Genomic DNA, 17,082 nt, shown 5'->3' with positions numbered 1-17,082 from the left:
TACCTGCAGTTGTTTGATTTTTCTCTTTCTCAGCAGAAACTGTGATCTCTCTACGAACTAAACCTATGAATATGTTTCAGATTGAAAGAGTTTGTCAGGTGACTTCATAATAATATAATGTAAACACCTTCTGTGACTTACCAAAGGCTAGGATAAATACCGGTATTCAGGGCATGGGGTGCTAGGCTTTCATTTCTGAGTAGCCATTCCTTGCTGTGCAGCCTTGATCTGACAGTGAATTTATTCAGGTTGCTTCCACCTAGTGGCTGTTGTAAGGTGCACACCTCAGCCTGGGAGAATGCTGGATCTGTAGCAGTGTCAGGATACAGCTTGAAACTTTCCCCTTTCTGTGTGAATGGGGAGCAATACGTAACGAGCTGATTCTGCAGGAAGCCATTCTGGAGGTAGCTTTTGCTATAATCTGTAACATGATACAGCTGTGCAACTTATGTGCCTGGAAATGTGCCATGAAACGTGCCACTTTTTTTCATGTTTCCATTGTTTTAACAAACATTTGTTTTTCTAACAAATGTTTTTATTCTGTATGCTCGCACAAGTCAAAATTGGACTTGTATCTTTGCTCTTAAAACTGTAACTGACAGACCTTTCTTGTAAAAAGCAGAATTGGATTAGGCAGAAATTCCCAATCCAACACTTAATGTTACTGGAGGTAAGGCTGTACTTTCATTAGTTGATCAGGTATCTTTAATTTAAACCAATCAGTTGACTGTGCTCATTACTTGAGGAAGCTGTTACATAACATAGCTGTTACAGTCCTGTGGCATAAAAACTTTACAAATTAAAAGTATTGCTGACTAGTTAATACCTAGCTGTGATTTTGCAAGTGTTGCTCCTCCTCTTAAATATCTTTTTCTCTTAGGGAAAGTTTAAATAACCTGAACTTTTCCAGAGTGGACAAACCTTTTTGTGTGCTGCTTCTGAGTGCTAAATAGGACACTTGCATAATTTCTTGTGCAAGAATTTCCTTTTGTTTTCACTTTTCATACACGTGTTGATGGTGTTGTGGTAGTTGTCGTTGTTCCATAAGATATATTTTATTTCAGTTAATGTATCACAAACGCTTCTGGGATGATGGCTTTCTGGATACATGATGGGAATTTCTAAGATTATTCTGGGATCATATGTGTGTCACCTCGTAGCTCATTCATTTGGTGACAAATTGACATCAACATGCTCTAGTTTCCTTTCTCTTACATATTAATTTGCTGCTCTTATTTTTCCAAGTTTCCTCTAGTCTTGGAATTCCAGTCTCTTTTGCCTTTGTGCCTGGGATTATTTCTGCTGTCTTTGGTGCTCTCGTTTTTCTTTGGGTTACAGTGCTAATGCAGTATTTACTATGAGGTGAGAAGCAACACAGTGTGCAGTACATTCTATTTACATGTGATACAAATGCCTGCATGATTAGTTGTACTGTGTAATTTGCTGCTTTGATATACTGAGTGACTTTGTTGTCTGCTTTTCTCACACAGCCGGTTGCTGAACCAATTCCAATCTGCAGTTTCTGCCTTGGTACAAAAGAGCAAAATCGGGAGAAGAAACCTGAAGAGCTCATCTCTTGTGCTGACTGTGGCAACAGTGGTAGGTGACCACTTCCAATGCTGCTGGTAATAACCCAGTCACCTGAGACAGAAGAGTTTAGTGCAGTGACTGACACTGATCCATACGTACTGGGAGTATGCATGTGTGACATGATATGGTTAGCTGAACTGAATCTCTTGGTTCTGGGAGGAAGCACTTAAGTTAACCTTACACACAAGCAGTTCATTTACTCCCTGGAAGTTTCTTGAAAATCTGGTAATGATGGCTAGTGTAACTCAAGTTGTGAAAAAATATCTTGGTGTGCTTTTGAACATGGCCCTGCCATTTAGTTTCTAGGGTGCTGTGTATGAGTGGATAAGGGTAGAGGCACCTAAAAACAGGAGTATCTGGATAATCACATTTCTTCGTGGAAATACGTGATTAACAAAGTGAACTCTCTTTGAGCTATCTGTGATCATTAGCAGCAGTAGGGTGGTTTTACTGGTATCATGCTCTCCATTTCCTGCAGGTCATCCTTCCTGTTTGAAGTTCTCACCAGAGCTGACAGTTCGAGTCAAAGCCTTGCGATGGCAATGTATTGAGTGCAAAACCTGCAGTTCCTGTCGAGATCAGGGCAAAAATGCTGTGAGTACAGTGGAGTATGGACTGATTGAGTGTGACATCAGCCTTGTGAATGTTCTGTTAAAATACAACATAAAACAGTTCTGGAGTTAAATATTTGCAGCTTCTGTTTTATAGTCTTCCTGACACCTGTCAAATGCAGCGTCAGTAGTTTGAGAGCTATGTGTGCATTCTCCCAGATGGTGACAAATTTTAATGGAGGGATTTATGCACATTAAAGAGAGATTAACTGTATCTGTCTTCAACAGGATAACATGCTATTTTGTGACTCGTGTGACCGTGGCTTTCACATGGAGTGCTGTGATCCCCCTCTTACCAGGATGCCAAAAGGTGAGAAGTTTGTGATGAAAGGCATAATTTAATGTGGTGTGGGAAGGGATCAGTGGTTAGAAAGTGCTTCCACACACTTTATTCTCTTAGTTACTTTTAACCTGCTCTTTACATTATTGCTTTTCAGGTATTTAAAAGAAGTCTTCAAGAACTGAGATATAATAGAATTGATCCATGCAGATTAAAGCGGTCAGCTTTGATTTGAGCGAATAGCTTTGTATGTAAGAAAGAAGTTGGCTTGTACGTTTTTGAAACAATATTTGTTTGGACAGTAGGCTGTCAGAGAACAGGTCACCTGTGGAAGATTCTTCTTGATAATTGAAAAAAATAATCCTATAGAAGATGATTGGAATTAGTTTGTTGGTGATCAGAGGGTGTGATAACATTACTTTTTTACATTCTTCTGACAATATGCTACCTGTTAAAGAGGCTTTGCAAATGGATGTGAGAAATACATCATGGTGGGGTATGAGGGAGTGGGAATTAACCAAATATGAATTTAGATTCCTGGTTTATGCATTACTTTTCTTGCATACGTATCTGTGGAGAGCACCTTTGATCTGATTCTACGTTTTCTTTTGGAAAGCCTGGGGCCTTTAGTTCTGCCTTTCTTCAATGTAGATGTTCCTTGCGTTCAGCAGTGGACACTGTGTGTTTTGTAGGTATGTGGATATGTCAGATATGTCGGCCACGTAAGAAAGGAAGAAAACTTTTACACAAGAAGGCAGCACAGATAAAACGACGCTATGCTAATCCAATTGGACGTCCCAAAAACAGGTTAAAGAATCAAAATGCAACGTAAGTTTCTCTATGAAAAGGAACGAGGTGTGTGATTCTGTAGCACAGTGAGCATTTCTGAAGTGTCGTGTCTACTTTCTGTGAGATTTTTTTTATGAAGAATTTTTCATTCTTTAATACAAAATTTCTGAAGAGCTCTGTAAAAGAATGAAGTAATCTCAGAGTGAAATAAATCTCTTTATTTGTGCCTTGATTTTTTTTTTTTATTATTCTTTCTAATGGCTCCCATTTTCTTACAAGCTGTTCCTTATAGTCACTGATTTATTCTGCTGTTTGTGTCAGATCTGTTATTCTGAATGGCTGCTTCTTCTGATAGAATAGGTTTGCCTTGCGTTGTTTCTGATGCTTAGAGAAACATAAATTGGAAAATGTAAATTGAAACTTTCTGTGTATTCGTTCTGTCTCCTGTCTTTTGTAATTTCATTTATTGAATTTGATGACTATCTGTTATTTATACTCAAACTAATTGCTCATACTGTTCAGCGTGCAGAACCGAGGTGCTCAGAATTAGTTCACATTTAACTTCTGTGTGATACATAAATAAATAGGGAAGATACTAATCCACTCTGTAAGCAAAACCAAACCACTTTACTGGCTCCTACCATACGTTTCCCTTTGTTTCTTTAGATCAAAAGGACCCTTCAGCAAAGTTCGAACTGGCCCTGGTCGGGGTCGGAAGCGTAAGATAACTCTGTCCAGCCAGTCAGCATCATCAGATGGAGGATACCTGGAGCAGACAGATATGTTGGACTACTGCAGAGAAGGCAGTGCTACCTTGAAGTTTAACAAAAAAACCAAAGGGCTTATAGATGGCCTTACTAAATTCTTCACTCCCTCCCCTGATGGACGAAAAGCTCGAGGGGAAGTGGTAGACTATTCTCAGCAGTATAGGATCAGGAAAAAGGGTACCAGAAAATCTAGCACTTCAGAGTGGCCCGCAGGTAAAGATTTTTCACTCTGCCAATGCAGGTATTTTGTACTCGAGGAAAATGTTCACAAAGGTTAGGATGCTGAAGTGATGGGGCTGGGAAGTTACTCAAATGCAGCTATCTTTGGTGCATTGTAACAGCTGGAAAAGGGAAGAGGAGAACTTTGCCACTTTATGATGGCAAGATGTGATTAGGGACTAAATGATTACCATCAGATAAAATGTCCTTTTGATAATGAAGAGCTGGCTGATAACCCAAACAAATTTGGTAAATAATGTCATGTTTGAAAGAAATAACATAGGGTGTAACTAATGCAATGAGGAGCAGCATGTAGAAGTATGAAATGGGAAATAGATAATGAAAACATGCCTGAAAGACTTTTTTTCTGATCAGGCTTGCATGCAAATGTTTCTTAACTTTTCCTCCCATAGAGGAGCTTGCTTCATGTAATGTTTGTCTTCCTGTTGGAGAGAATCCCTTCCTTGAACATGGTTCTACTTTGCTTGTTTGTTTTTTTTATTCTGTTTCCTGGGGTTGTTGGTTTGGGGGTTTGTTTGTTGTTTTTTGTTTGCTTGGTTGGTTTTGGGAGGGTTGCTTGGGTGGTAAGCATCCTGATTTTAGTTGTAGCAAATATAGCATTTAAATAATATTGATCCTTCTTTGTGAGAGGAGCAGTGGTAAGCCATTTATCCACAATGGGCTCGTTAGTTCCATGATGGCACTTGAAACATGAAATCCTAAGTGATGAGTTTTGGTTGAATATCTGACATTCCTTCTCACGTGGTCAGAAATCCAGAAATGGTTTTTCCTTTGTGGTCCCAAATCTGAGTAGAAAATCTTATTATGAAACTCAACAGAGTGACTGAATGCAGATAGAGGTTGCTTCATGCTGCACTGAAAAGCATGTGCTCCTTTGTAAATACAGATGTGGCAATTTTTTCTTTTTCCTTTTATTTACAGACAATCAGGATGGCTGGGATGGAAAGCAGGAAAATGAAGAGCGCTTTTTTGGAAGCCAGGATGTCTTAACTGAAAAAGATATGGAGTTGTTTAGAGATATTCAGGAGCAAGCACTGCAGGTAAAGTTACTTCTTCAGCATTTGGTGCAAAGTACCTTAATTGTAAAAGAGGTAAAATTATACTGAGGAATATGGAGTTCAAATAAGACAGCTTGCATTGAAGCTGTGTAAGTGTTGTAATTTATTTTAGCTTAGAAATCTTTCACTTGGAAAATCACAAAATCCTTTTTTTCCTTCTTGCATAGAAAGTAGGGGTGACTGGACCTCCTGATCCACAAGTTCGATGCCCCTCTGTCATCGAATTTGGCAAGTATGAAATTCAGACCTGGTACTCTTCCCCATATCCACAAGAATATTCAAGGTATGACTGAACATTCTTCTTCTGCTTCAGTGTTTATGAGAAAGCTGTATTCCGACCAGATTCTGTGTAGGGCAGAGGAAAAGTACACATAATACAGATACTTCCCATGTTGGTTGGTCGTTGTCTTAATGTTTTTTTAGACAAAGTCAGAAAGGCTGTAAACTCTCTAACAACCTGTTAGTACTGTGAGCCATAGGAGTGTACAAATCACATGGATTCTCATAGGTTTGACTTACTGCCCTGCAGAGAGAGCAGCCTCAGCTACATGATAGAGCATCTTGATTGTGACTGCAGTAGTTCTTTACGCCTGATGTATCGTGATATGATAAAATTGTTGAGGTAATAAGATGTTAACTGCTTATTAAATGAGCTCGTTAGAGAGGGCTGTATGCTCTTCAGGCCTTGAAAGAGAAAAATAAGTCGAAATTTAATATGAATCACTTTTGATGTATTATTTTTACGCTGTTTGGTGTTCAGTACATCTGAACTGCAAAAGTTTCACGTTTCGGTGTCTCAGGTGTTATTGCTGTGATGTTATGATGTTCTTTTGATGAATAACTTTGCAAGCTTGTCTTAACAGTAAATTCTCCCAACATAAAGTTGGGACATAAAGAATAACCTCCAAGGGCCATAGCTAGAGAGAGAAAATGAAAGAAAACTCGTTATTCTACCATTTCTACCACAGAACCTGTGGTCTGTCATCAGGAATTATTCTAGCTTTGCTAAAGGCATTGGGGGTAACAGAGAAGAGTAGATCTGCCCAAGCTAGTGTATATAAATGGAATTAAATCACAGTAGTATCAGGATGCTTGCATTCAAATTGTTTGTGTCAATATAATATGAAAAATGACATTAAAAAACCTTGCTGACATTGTAACCCATTTCCCAGGAATGTATACCACTGCTTCTTCCACGGGCAGAAGTGGAAGAACAAGAGCTATTTATGTCATCCATCATAGCATCTCTAGTGCAAAACTGTTATTTGCTGTTACTTATCTAGAATTTTAATTGATGCATTTATTTCTTCTGACATAATAATGTAAAAGTAATTAGGTAGGATATTAAGTACTTCTTTTTTTAATATGTATTTGGTGTAGAATAAGTAAATGCTGTGACTTCAAGCATGGTAAGGGTGTTTGTTTTGTGTTTTGGTTTTTTTTTGTATGAGTTGTGCACAAAAGTTTTCTCTATCATAGAGTCATAGAACTGTGATTATATATACAGGTTTTGCTTTCATCAAGTTTTTTATCTTCAGGAGTGAGGAATTTCATATAAAAGTCTTTTTCTTCCGTCTTTGATTTTCTTTACCTTTGCTTATAGGCTACCCAAGCTGTACCTTTGTGAATTCTGTCTAAAGTATATGAAAAGCAGAACTATTCTCCAACAGCATATGAAAAAATGTGGCTGGTTCCATCCTCCAGCCAATGAAATTTATAGAAAAAACAATATTTCAGTCTTTGAGGTAAGTTAAGAAATTGAGCCTCTCACTCTTATCTCTAAAGCAGAGTTTTTAGTACCCAGTAGTGTGATAAGTATTCTGTAGCCCTCAAAATCTTCATTTTGTTAAACACTCACATGCAAAGAGTGAAGAGGTACAGGCCAGCAGTTGCTGACCTTTTTTTCATGGATAAGCAATCTGTAATAAGAGAAAAGAATTTTAAGATCTCCTTTAAATGAATGAATCTAATAGACTTGGCCAGGGCCCTTATGCTGTGCAATTTGAAATCTCATGAGATTCTACCTGTGGCACGGAAGCTTTCATTTTGTGTCAGGTGTTTCAGATGTGTGGGGGTACCCAGATGAAGCATTTCCTTGTATGCCAGCAGATGGAGTGACCTGACTGTTCCTCACTTTTGTAGGTTGATGGCAATGTCAGCACTATCTACTGCCAGAATTTGTGCTTGTTAGCCAAACTCTTCCTGGACCATAAGACTCTTTATTATGATGTGGAACCATTTCTCTTCTACGTGCTGACACAGAATGATGTCAAGGGTTGTCACCTTGTTGGTTACTTTTCCAAGGCAAGTATTTTAATACTTCAGACTTGGACGAAGCCTTGTAGCTATCTCAGCTTTCATTAAAAGTAATAATGAAGTTGTGTATCAGAACACCATCTGGTATTTATATCTGCTCTTTTCTTTTTAAAATGTACTACCTTTTTTCTTTTATCTCACCAGGAAAAACACTGCCAACAGAAATACAATGTATCCTGTATCATGATTCTCCCGCAGTACCAGCGTAAGGGCTATGGCAGGTTCCTCATTGATTTCAGTAAGGAATTTTCCTTTGTTTTGCTTTCTAACTCTTTTTTCCTTTCACATTTTAAATAGAAGCTTCTCTCGGGAAGAGGATATTTATCTATTTTCAATTAAAAAAGAAATCTCAGGAGAGGAATACTGAAGTTCAAGGTCATCTGAACTTAACTCGCCTTCTTCATTGAAAGGCTTAAATTCTGAAGAAAAAAATGATATTTTTTCCTATCTCATGTCCTGTGTAAGCAGCTTATGGTGGAAACTACAGGCACATGTCAGTACAGAGTTTTTGCAGAAGCTTACCTTGTGTATGTAGTTATTTATTGTGAAAGCAAACTGTAAAACTGCAGTCTGTTGCAACTTGAGCAGCTTGATTAATTGAATGTAGTCATAGTTATAATTTAGCTTTAAGAGCAACAAAAACTGGTTTTGAGCAGTGGATGTTCTATTAATGTTCTCACATTCTTACAGAAATCCACATGTTCACTGGAAAACTTGCTGCTCTAACTGTACCTCTCATTTTGCTGACGTAGACCTCTGTGTGGATGTGCCAATGGTCGAGTTAATGTCCTGAGGAAAAATGTTTCTTATCTCATTATAGTGGAATAGTTTTAGAATTAAAAAAAATCCTTGTGTGTATAATCTGTTGTTCTCCTGAAAGTATTGCTGAAACCAAGCAACTCAGTGAATTGTTTTGAGAAATCAATGCTTTTTTCTTGCTCTTCCTTAGGCTATCTGCTTTCAAAGCGTGAGGGCCAAGCAGGGTCACCAGAGAAGCCCCTGTCAGACCTGGGGCGGCTCTCATACATGGCTTATTGGAAAAGCGTAATATTGGAGTGCCTTTATCATCAGCATGACAAGCAGTTAAGCATCAAGAAATTGAGTAAGCTGACTGGAATCTGCCCTCAAGATATCACTTCCACTCTGCATCACCTCCGAATGCTTGACTTCCGTAGTGATCAGTGAGTACAATTCTGTTGTGTTTCCAGGTAGGCTCGTATGTATTTGAAGGAAGTTAAATAGTGTCTGGAGGCAAATTACGTCTAATAAGCTTAATTTTATTTAAAAGTTAGTTGTCCACATATTGTCTGTTGAGATCTGTGATGCTTTCTTGTGATGGAAGAATTGTTCAGTGCCAAAGCTGCTCCACATTACTATCTGTGGAGCTCTGCAGCTGTGAAACTTCCAAGTAATCTGACATCTTTGAAAGAAAGCAAGCTGGCCTGTTGGCCATTTTCTCTTGAAGTCCTTCTGAGTAATCAGTATCCTCTGGAATGCAGCAAAAGAGGATCTCTAGAGGAAAGTATGTTTTATTTTCCTGACACTGAGTAGTCATTTCCCCCTTTTCACTGTTCATGCAAAGTGTCATTAACTTGTTTAGATAATGGGCTAGATCACTCTGTTTGGATATAGAAGAGAGGTAGTTTGTTTGGCCAATGGACAGTACCAGTCAAATGAAATTCTGGTAATTACTCTTAATACAGACAGTTGCTGTTTTGGAAGTGGTATAATATTCAGTCTTAGTTTGTGTTAAACTTACTTTAGAGCACTTTTATGACGCTTTCTACTTTGCTACAAAAATAATTAGTGATGTTACTCCCAGACAGCTGAATAAAATCCACACTGGTAGTGAAATTTAACTTTTTAAAGTAGCCTATTTATTTTTTTTTGTCTCATTTTGCCTTTTAGCCAAATAGATTGCCCTCTGCCAATTTAACACATGATAGAAGTGTTGCTCTCCATCTGAATGTTACTCATGTAGGGATAATGGCTTCACCATTAACAAGAAGCGGAAAGAATTTAAGAATTTAACTCTCTGAAGTTACTCACATTGAGATTACATTGATTGAAAGTACCTTATTTTATCCCTGTATATTGTGTAGCCTGTTGTTAATGACTATCATTACTGTTTAGATTTGTCATCATTCGTCGGGAGAAGCTTATCCAAGAACATATGGCAAAGCTTAGAAACAATGTGCGACCAATAGATGTGGATGCAGAGTGTCTGCGTTGGACACCTGTCATAGTTTCCAACTCTGTTGTCTCTGAGGATGAGGAAGAGGAGACAGAGGATGGGGAAAATGAAGAGCAACAACATGATAAAGATTCAGAGTCCAGTGTAAGAGTGAATCTGTTACTTCTGGGTAGTAGGGGGAAGGAGTGGCTGTGGGTGCTGTGACAACCTTGTACAGGTCAACTCAATTGTTCTCAGATTCTGTAAGGTTGTCCTTGTTACAGTTCAGCAATTTCTTGTTCAAAAGCTTCCACTGCGTCACACAGAGTGAAATCTATCTGTTTTTATTTATATTAGATGGTAAAATCTGTGTCATGGGAGAAGAAAGAACAAGAACCCTACTCAGCAACCAAGAATGAAAAAAAGCCAGATGTCATTGCTCCCGTCAATTCCACGCGGCCAAACAAACACGTGTTTTCACTGGACAGTCTTCCAGCAAACAGTCAGACATCACGAAGAGGTCGATGGAACCGCAAGGGCAAAAAACTTCGAGAACCCTTTTGTGAGAAGGAACCAGCGTTGCCCATGGAGGACAAAATAGCCATTCCCAGCGAACGGTGCAGCGAATGCGAGGAGAAATCAGTAAGTTCGCGAGGCCGGTGCAGTGAATGTGAGGAAAAGTCATCAGCCTTGCAGGAAAGGTGTGAATGTGAAGAGAAGTCTCCAACCCCAAGAGGCCACTATGCTGAAGATGAGGAAAAATCTGTGGTTTCCCAAGCGCAGTATGGCAAAAATGAAAAATCTGCAGTTCCCCATCAGCATTACAGTGAAGGTGTGGAAAGGTGGAGAGGACAGCTGAAAAAGAACACGGAGCCACTGAAGAATAGGTTCCCAGAGGACTGTGAAAGATTACCCCACTGCTACAGCGATAGTGATAGGACACTTGTGAGGTGTTTTAGTGAGAGCAGTGAAGAGGAAGATGATGACCCCGTGAGTCCCCGGTCAAGCTCTCCACCTGTTCTTACCAAACCAACATTAAAACGAAAGGTCTGTGCTTTATTTCTTGTTGCCTTTGACTGTACTATGCAGCCTATTATGTCACAGAATCACAGAATTGTAGGGGTTGGAAGGGACCTCCAGAGATCATCGAGTCCAACCCCAGTGTCAATATGCTGGTGTTGTTTTGAGGGTCAGTGCAGTTCATGAGGTAGGTGTTAAATGTACAGGTAGCATCTGCTCAGTGTTCTAGAACTCTGGAGAGTGCTGTTCCCTTACTGTTAGGGGTCTTTTTTGTTGGTTCAGAGGTAATTTTTTCCCCATTTTTTCCTTGTGCTTTTGATGTTTTCTGGCTTGGTTGTTGAAGTTTTATTCAGTCAAAATAAAAATAGATATGCTCCTACTTTTAAAAGAAGCTTTCAAAATACAAATACTATCTAAACAACTAAAATCACAGCGTGAAGTCGTTGAAATGATTAACCATAGAGAGGTCAGTGCAGTCGACACGAATAAGAAAATCCTCATGGGATGCTGCATTAAGCAGTAAAATTCAGCTGTTCATGTGTTTTGTTCTAAGTGTGTTGTTTCTGCAGTCAGTAAAACCTCTTCTCCCACCATCTTCTCTCAGAAACCAATTCTTCATCGGAAGAGGAGAGTACGTAAGCGTAAGCACCACAACAGCAGTGTTGTTACTGAAACAATCTCAGAGACCACAGAAGTGCTGGATGAACCATTTGAGGACTCAGATGCTGAACGACCAATGCCCCGATTAGAGCCTACATTTGAAATTGAGGAGGAGGAAGAAGAAGAAGAGGACGAGGAAGATGAGGAGAATGAACTTTTGTCCAGTGGATACTTTCAGCACTTAGCCCCACAAGACACCCTCAGGAACAGACCCTCTTCTAAGAGGAAGTCCAAAGATGAGGAGGAGTCTGATGACAATAATGGTATGTTTGGTGGTAAGCTTCAAAAGTCTGGTTCAAAAGCCTTGTTCCGTGTTCTTAATTGCCCCTCTTCAGGTATCTGTGCATATTAAGATCCTCCTGAGCCTTCTGCAGTCCCTGTTCTCTCAGACTTTCCTTACAGGAGAGATGCTCCCATCTTAGTCGTTTTTGTAGCTGTTTGCTGGGCTCTCTCCAGTATGTCCATATCTTTCGTGTATGAGGGAGACCAGAACAGAACACATTTAATATTAAATTACTGTACAGAAAGCCCACCATCATAAAATCATTTACTTTTTTATTTCTCCTTAATGTTGTTAAATCAAGGACAGTACAGATAAAAGTGCAGGATTTTACTAAAGAGCTAGTAAAAGCTAATCTCCTGTAGTGAATAGGAAGTGAAGAAGAGAAATAGATTCTATGCTTTTCTGAAGACATGGATTCTATTTATTTGCTTATTTGGAAAGTTTTGAATGTTAATGCTTTAACAAATACTATGAAAGCAGCATTTTCTTCTTCCTGTCTCATCTCATCTGGCAGATCCTTTCTTTCCTTTATTCACATTCAAAATATTTTTTAATGGATGACTTCACGGTGCTGTTAAACTTTGAACTCAATGCTTGAGCTCATTTTTCATACTCAGAATTTTTTTCTAGTATGCTTCTGGTGTGAGGTATTGAAGATAAATACCTGTCAGAATTTCTTTTATGTAGTTTTTAGTGGATATTTAACTTGGAGTAAACAGCTTCTTTGAAACTTTAAAAAACAAAACAAAACAAAAAGTGGCTTGCCATGGATTAATTTGTTTGTAAGCAGATTGAGTAACTTCTGGAGACACCGAACGCTGTTCACATCCAGTTCACAGAATTGCAGGGTTAAAGTAGAACGAAGGGCAAGAGTAAGTCAGCTGACAAATTATTGGTGCTAAAGATGATTGTTTTATTACTAGGAACACATTTAGTGTTACCTTTTGAATTCTTGGCATAACTGGATTTACAACAGCTCTCTTTGGAAAGTGCCTAGAATGGAATTGAGTTGGACTTTCAGGTCTGCTTTGTTTACTATTTTATGGGTAAATATTAAAGAAACAGTGTTACAGCTGACAAGAAAAGAAAGGATTTGGTAAATGAAGTGAAGGACATCTCAGTGGCATGCATAGTGTGTGAGAAGGTATTTGAAGTTCATGTCTAGTAATCAAGTGAGCCTAGTAGTCTAGCTCAAAGATTTGGATGGTCTTTAAGTGTATGAATGGGGAAATCCCAAGTGGAGCAGAGACATCTTGTCATCTTTGTGAAGCTACGACTGCTGTCTTTTATTCACACTTGATAAGAGTATCAATAAATTGAAATATGTCAAAGAACAGTCGTGGGTTGATAAAGGACTGAAACAAATTTGCTATTACGATAGATTGAAAGAATTCAGTCACCTTGGATTAATAAGCAGAGGCAAGAGCAACTTACTACTTTTGTTTTCCTGTGTGAGAACTGTTAATTGCTAAGAACGATTCTCTGTCCGGCAGATAAAAAGTAACACAAAAGCAGATGAAGAAGATTGAGTGTCTGAAAACCAAAATTCAAATGACAAAGTGTGAATATTGGCTAGTGTCAGTGCAAGAGTTCTTCAGCAGTTGTATGAAATGCCACTGACTATTGGAATGGACAGGTTCAAAACAGAATTACTAAGGGGGAGGCCTTACAGTGTTTGGTAAATTCATTAAACATCCATTGCTGGTAGTGTAGGCTGTGGAGCTATTATAGTACTTGGAAAGCTGCTGAAATGCAAAATAATATTTCATCAAATAAAAGTCAGATGAGAGAGGAATTTAGGTTCCTTTTAAGTGTTTTCCTAAGATAAAAACAGCCGAGTTCAGTCATCTGTGTATTTCTGTAGGCATTCAGAAATGTAAGCCGTGACAAAGTAAAAATATTTCTGCAGCAGATGCACAAAATACAGATCTAAACAGAAACATAACTTTTATTGTAACGTAGCCTAGTGTTGAATTTGACTTGTTTATTAAAGGCTCAGATCTTTGACCATTCAACATCCTGAAAGCATTGCTCTTTGAAAATGCAGTATGCTTTGCAACTGATGAGCCAACCTTGATCTTTCTTGCTATCCTTCACAGAAATTGCTAAGCCAAATATCTAAGTTCCTAAGCATGGTAGAATGCTTGGGAAAGTTTCCATGAATGCTCGGCGTGAACAGCATTTTTCTATTTGTGTTTTTAGATACTCCAACTTTGAAACCATTATCTATGCTGAGAAAGTGTGAAGCAAATGATTCTTCGCTTGATCCAGATACTTCTACACCCATGAAAAAGAAGAAAGGATGGCCAAAAGGCAAAAGCCGAAAACCAGTGCATTGGAAGAAAAGGCCCGGTCGAAAACCAGGATTTAAACTGAACCGGGATAAAGTGCCACCATCAGTGCAGGGAGAGGGAATCGATGCAGTGATAGCTAATTCAAAAACAGGGCGTAAGTCCAAAATTTCAGATAAAGAGGAAAGTGTTGAGCAAAAAGAAGAGCTGCCTCTTAATGAGGAAAGGAAAGAGGAAGATGTGAATATGGAAGCAGAAGAGGTTGGAGAGGGAGAAGAGGAAGATGCAGCCAGCAGTGAAGTAAGAGCAGTTTCTCCAGTGGACAGCAGCAGTAGTCCAGTGCCAGAAGTTAAAGAACCTGAAATAGAAGAGGAGGTGGAGGAGAAACCACAAGTATTAGAAGAGCAAAGGCAATCAGAAGAAGAGCAGCAAGAGCTAGATGAACCTGAGCAGGACCATGAGGAAGATGATGAAATTGCAGTAGTGGCAAATCAAAACGAAGACCATGATGCTGATGATGAGGATGATGGTCATCTGGAGTCTGTGAAGAAGAAAGAATTGGAGGAACAGCCTGTAAGAGAAGGGGTGAAGGAGGAACCTGATGTTCAGGAATGTTTTTTAGAAACAAATATACCAAGCAGTAGAGAAGATGCAAAAGGAAAAGATGAAGCAGAGGCAGATTCTGAGGAAGAGCAGGCTTCCAATGAAACATCAGCAGGCTCAGAGCACGTCCCTGGGTCTGAAGATGATCGTGAAGAAGATCCAAGTAATAAAGAAGGTTTAATTGAATTAAAAGAGGAGGAAGAGATTCCTCACAGTGAACTAGATCTTGAAACTGTTCAAGCAGTGCAGTCCTTGACGCAGGAGGAAGGCAATGAACATGATGTAGCTTACCAGGACTGCGAAGAGACTCTTGCCGCTTGTCAAACTCTGCAGAGTTACACCCAAACTGAGGAGGATCCTCAGATATCAATGGTTGAAGATTGCCAGGCCTCAGAACACAACAGTCCAATATCCTCTGTTCAGTCCCACCCCAGCCAGTCTGTTCGTTCTGTCAGCAGCCCAAATGTGCCTGCTCTGGAGAGCAGTTACACCCAGATAAGCCCTGAACAAGGATCCCTGTCCGCACCCTCTATGCAGAACATGGAGACCAGCCCCATGATGGATGTGCCTTCAGTATCAGACCACTCTCAGCAGGTGGTGGATAGTGGCTTCAGTGACCTTGGCAGCATTGAGAGCACTACAGAGAATTATGAAAACCCGAGCAGCTATGACTCCACTATGGGAGGCAGCATTTGTGGAAATAACTCTTCTCAGAGCAGCTGTTCCTACGGGGGACTGTCTTCTTCCAGCAGCCTCACGCAGAACAGTTGTGTTGTCACTCAGCAAATGGCAAACATTGGCAGCAGTTGCAGCATGATGCAGCAAAGCACTGTCCAGCCTGCAGCAAACTGTAATATCAAGTCACCTCAGAGCTGTGTCATAGAAAGACCTCCAAGTAACCAGCAGCCAGCAGCGCAGCCACAACAGCAGCAGCCTCAGTCACAGCAGCCACAGCCTCCACCTCCACCCCAGCAGCAACCTCCACTGTCCCAGTGCAGTATGAACAACAGCTTCACCCCAGCACCTATGATCATGGAAATACCTGAGTCGGGAACCACTGGTAACATAAGTATCTATGAGAGGATTCCAGGGGATTTTGGGGCTGGGAGCTATTCACAACCATCGGCCACATTCAGTTTAGCCAAGTTGCAGCAGCTGACAAACACCATTATGGACCCTCATGCCATGCCTTATAGCCATTCTCCTGCTGTGACTTCCTATGCAACCAGTGTTTCTCTGTCCAACACAGGATTGGCTCAGCTAGCTCCCTCCCATCCATTAGCAGGCACACCACAAGCACAAGCCACCATGACACCCCCACCAAACCTGGCATCCACTACCATGAACCTCACGTCGCCTCTGCTTCAGTGTAATATGTCTGCTACCAATATTAGCATTCCACACACACAGAGGTTGCAGGGGCAAATGCCGGTCAAGGGGCATATTTCCATTCGCTCTAAATCAGCACCCCTGCCCTCTGCAACTGCACACCAGCAGCAACTCTATGGCCGCAGCCCACCTGCTGTTGCCATGCAGGCTGGCCCTCGTACGTTGGCTGTTCAGCGTGGTATGAACATGGGGGTCAACCTAATGCCAACCACCCCATACAATGTTAATTCCATGAATATGAACACCCTTAATGCCATGAACAGCTACAGAATGACACAACCCATGATGAACAGCAGTTACCATAGTAACCCTGCCTACATGAACCAGACAGCACAGTATCCTATGCAGATGCAGATGGGAATGATGGGGAGCCAGGCCTATACCCAGCAGCCTATGCAGCCAAATCCTCATGGAAATATGATGTACACTGGCCCCTCCCATCACAGCTACATGAATGCTGCTGGGGTGCCCAAGCAGTCTCTCAATGGACCGTACATGAGAAGATGAGCAAGATGAGCTCGCATCCAAAAAACTTAAATATATAAATAAAGGAACCTTTTATACTGACGAACCAGAGAAAACGGACCTTTTTCCAGTTAAAATATTGCTGTAGATTTAGAGGGATTTTCTTTGGTTTATTTTATTTTTTAGAAAGCTTGGTGGTTTTTGTTGTTGTTGTTGGTTTTCTGGGTTGTTTTTTTGTTTGTTTGTTTTTGTTTGTGGTTTTTTTTTGGGGGGGGGGGGGGGGAGGGAAAGAGGGGTTGTTTTCTTCACAATCCTGAAACATTTTACAGCTGAAATCATTTACAGATGTTTTTTAGAGGGAAAACATGCACAAAATGTTTTCATAATTTAAAAAGAGCCTTACTTTGCTGACCATGTGGACAGAATATGTGTAATGGTGAAATCATCTTTCTGATTTTTATTTTCAAACGTATGTCCTCCTCCCTGCCCCCTGTCCCTCCGTACGCATTTTGTTAGCGCTGCAGTAATGTAAAATGTCTGACATCTC

The 17,082-nt window shown here is 40.1% G+C and overlaps 1 protein-coding gene across 1 annotated transcript in view; it reads left to right on the top strand.

Annotated features, from left to right (window-relative positions):
• The window catches only part of KAT6A (lysine acetyltransferase 6A), a 29,737-nt gene extending 12,965 nt beyond the window's left edge, over nucleotides 1-16,772 (top strand). The window contains exons 4-18 of the mRNA XM_042886285.1: nucleotides 1,491-1,599; nucleotides 2,069-2,184; nucleotides 2,430-2,511; nucleotides 3,174-3,309; nucleotides 3,937-4,250; nucleotides 5,199-5,317; nucleotides 5,503-5,618; nucleotides 6,939-7,080; nucleotides 7,478-7,639; nucleotides 7,796-7,889; nucleotides 8,601-8,832; nucleotides 9,785-9,989; nucleotides 10,182-10,871; nucleotides 11,449-11,767; nucleotides 13,990-16,772. Of these exons, the coding sequence (XP_042742219.1) occupies nucleotides 1,491-1,599; nucleotides 2,069-2,184; nucleotides 2,430-2,511; nucleotides 3,174-3,309; nucleotides 3,937-4,250; nucleotides 5,199-5,317; nucleotides 5,503-5,618; nucleotides 6,939-7,080; nucleotides 7,478-7,639; nucleotides 7,796-7,889; nucleotides 8,601-8,832; nucleotides 9,785-9,989; nucleotides 10,182-10,871; nucleotides 11,449-11,767; nucleotides 13,990-16,577 (5,424 nt within the window). The 3' untranslated portion in view covers nucleotides 16,578-16,772. The remainder of the gene's footprint in view (nucleotides 1-1,490; nucleotides 1,600-2,068; nucleotides 2,185-2,429; nucleotides 2,512-3,173; nucleotides 3,310-3,936; nucleotides 4,251-5,198; nucleotides 5,318-5,502; nucleotides 5,619-6,938; nucleotides 7,081-7,477; nucleotides 7,640-7,795; nucleotides 7,890-8,600; nucleotides 8,833-9,784; nucleotides 9,990-10,181; nucleotides 10,872-11,448; nucleotides 11,768-13,989) is intronic.
• The last annotated feature ends 310 nt before the right edge of the window (nucleotides 16,773-17,082 follow it).

Source organism: Lagopus leucura, unplaced genomic scaffold (genome assembly GCF_019238085.1).
Source record: "Lagopus leucura isolate 7727_CA_CO unplaced genomic scaffold, USGS_WTPT01 Super-Scaffold_100056, whole genome shotgun sequence".
NCBI lineage: Eukaryota > Metazoa > Chordata > Aves > Galliformes > Phasianidae > Lagopus > Lagopus leucura.
The sequence above is the reverse complement of the archived record's forward strand: the minus strand, read 5'-3'. Positions and strand labels throughout refer to the sequence as shown.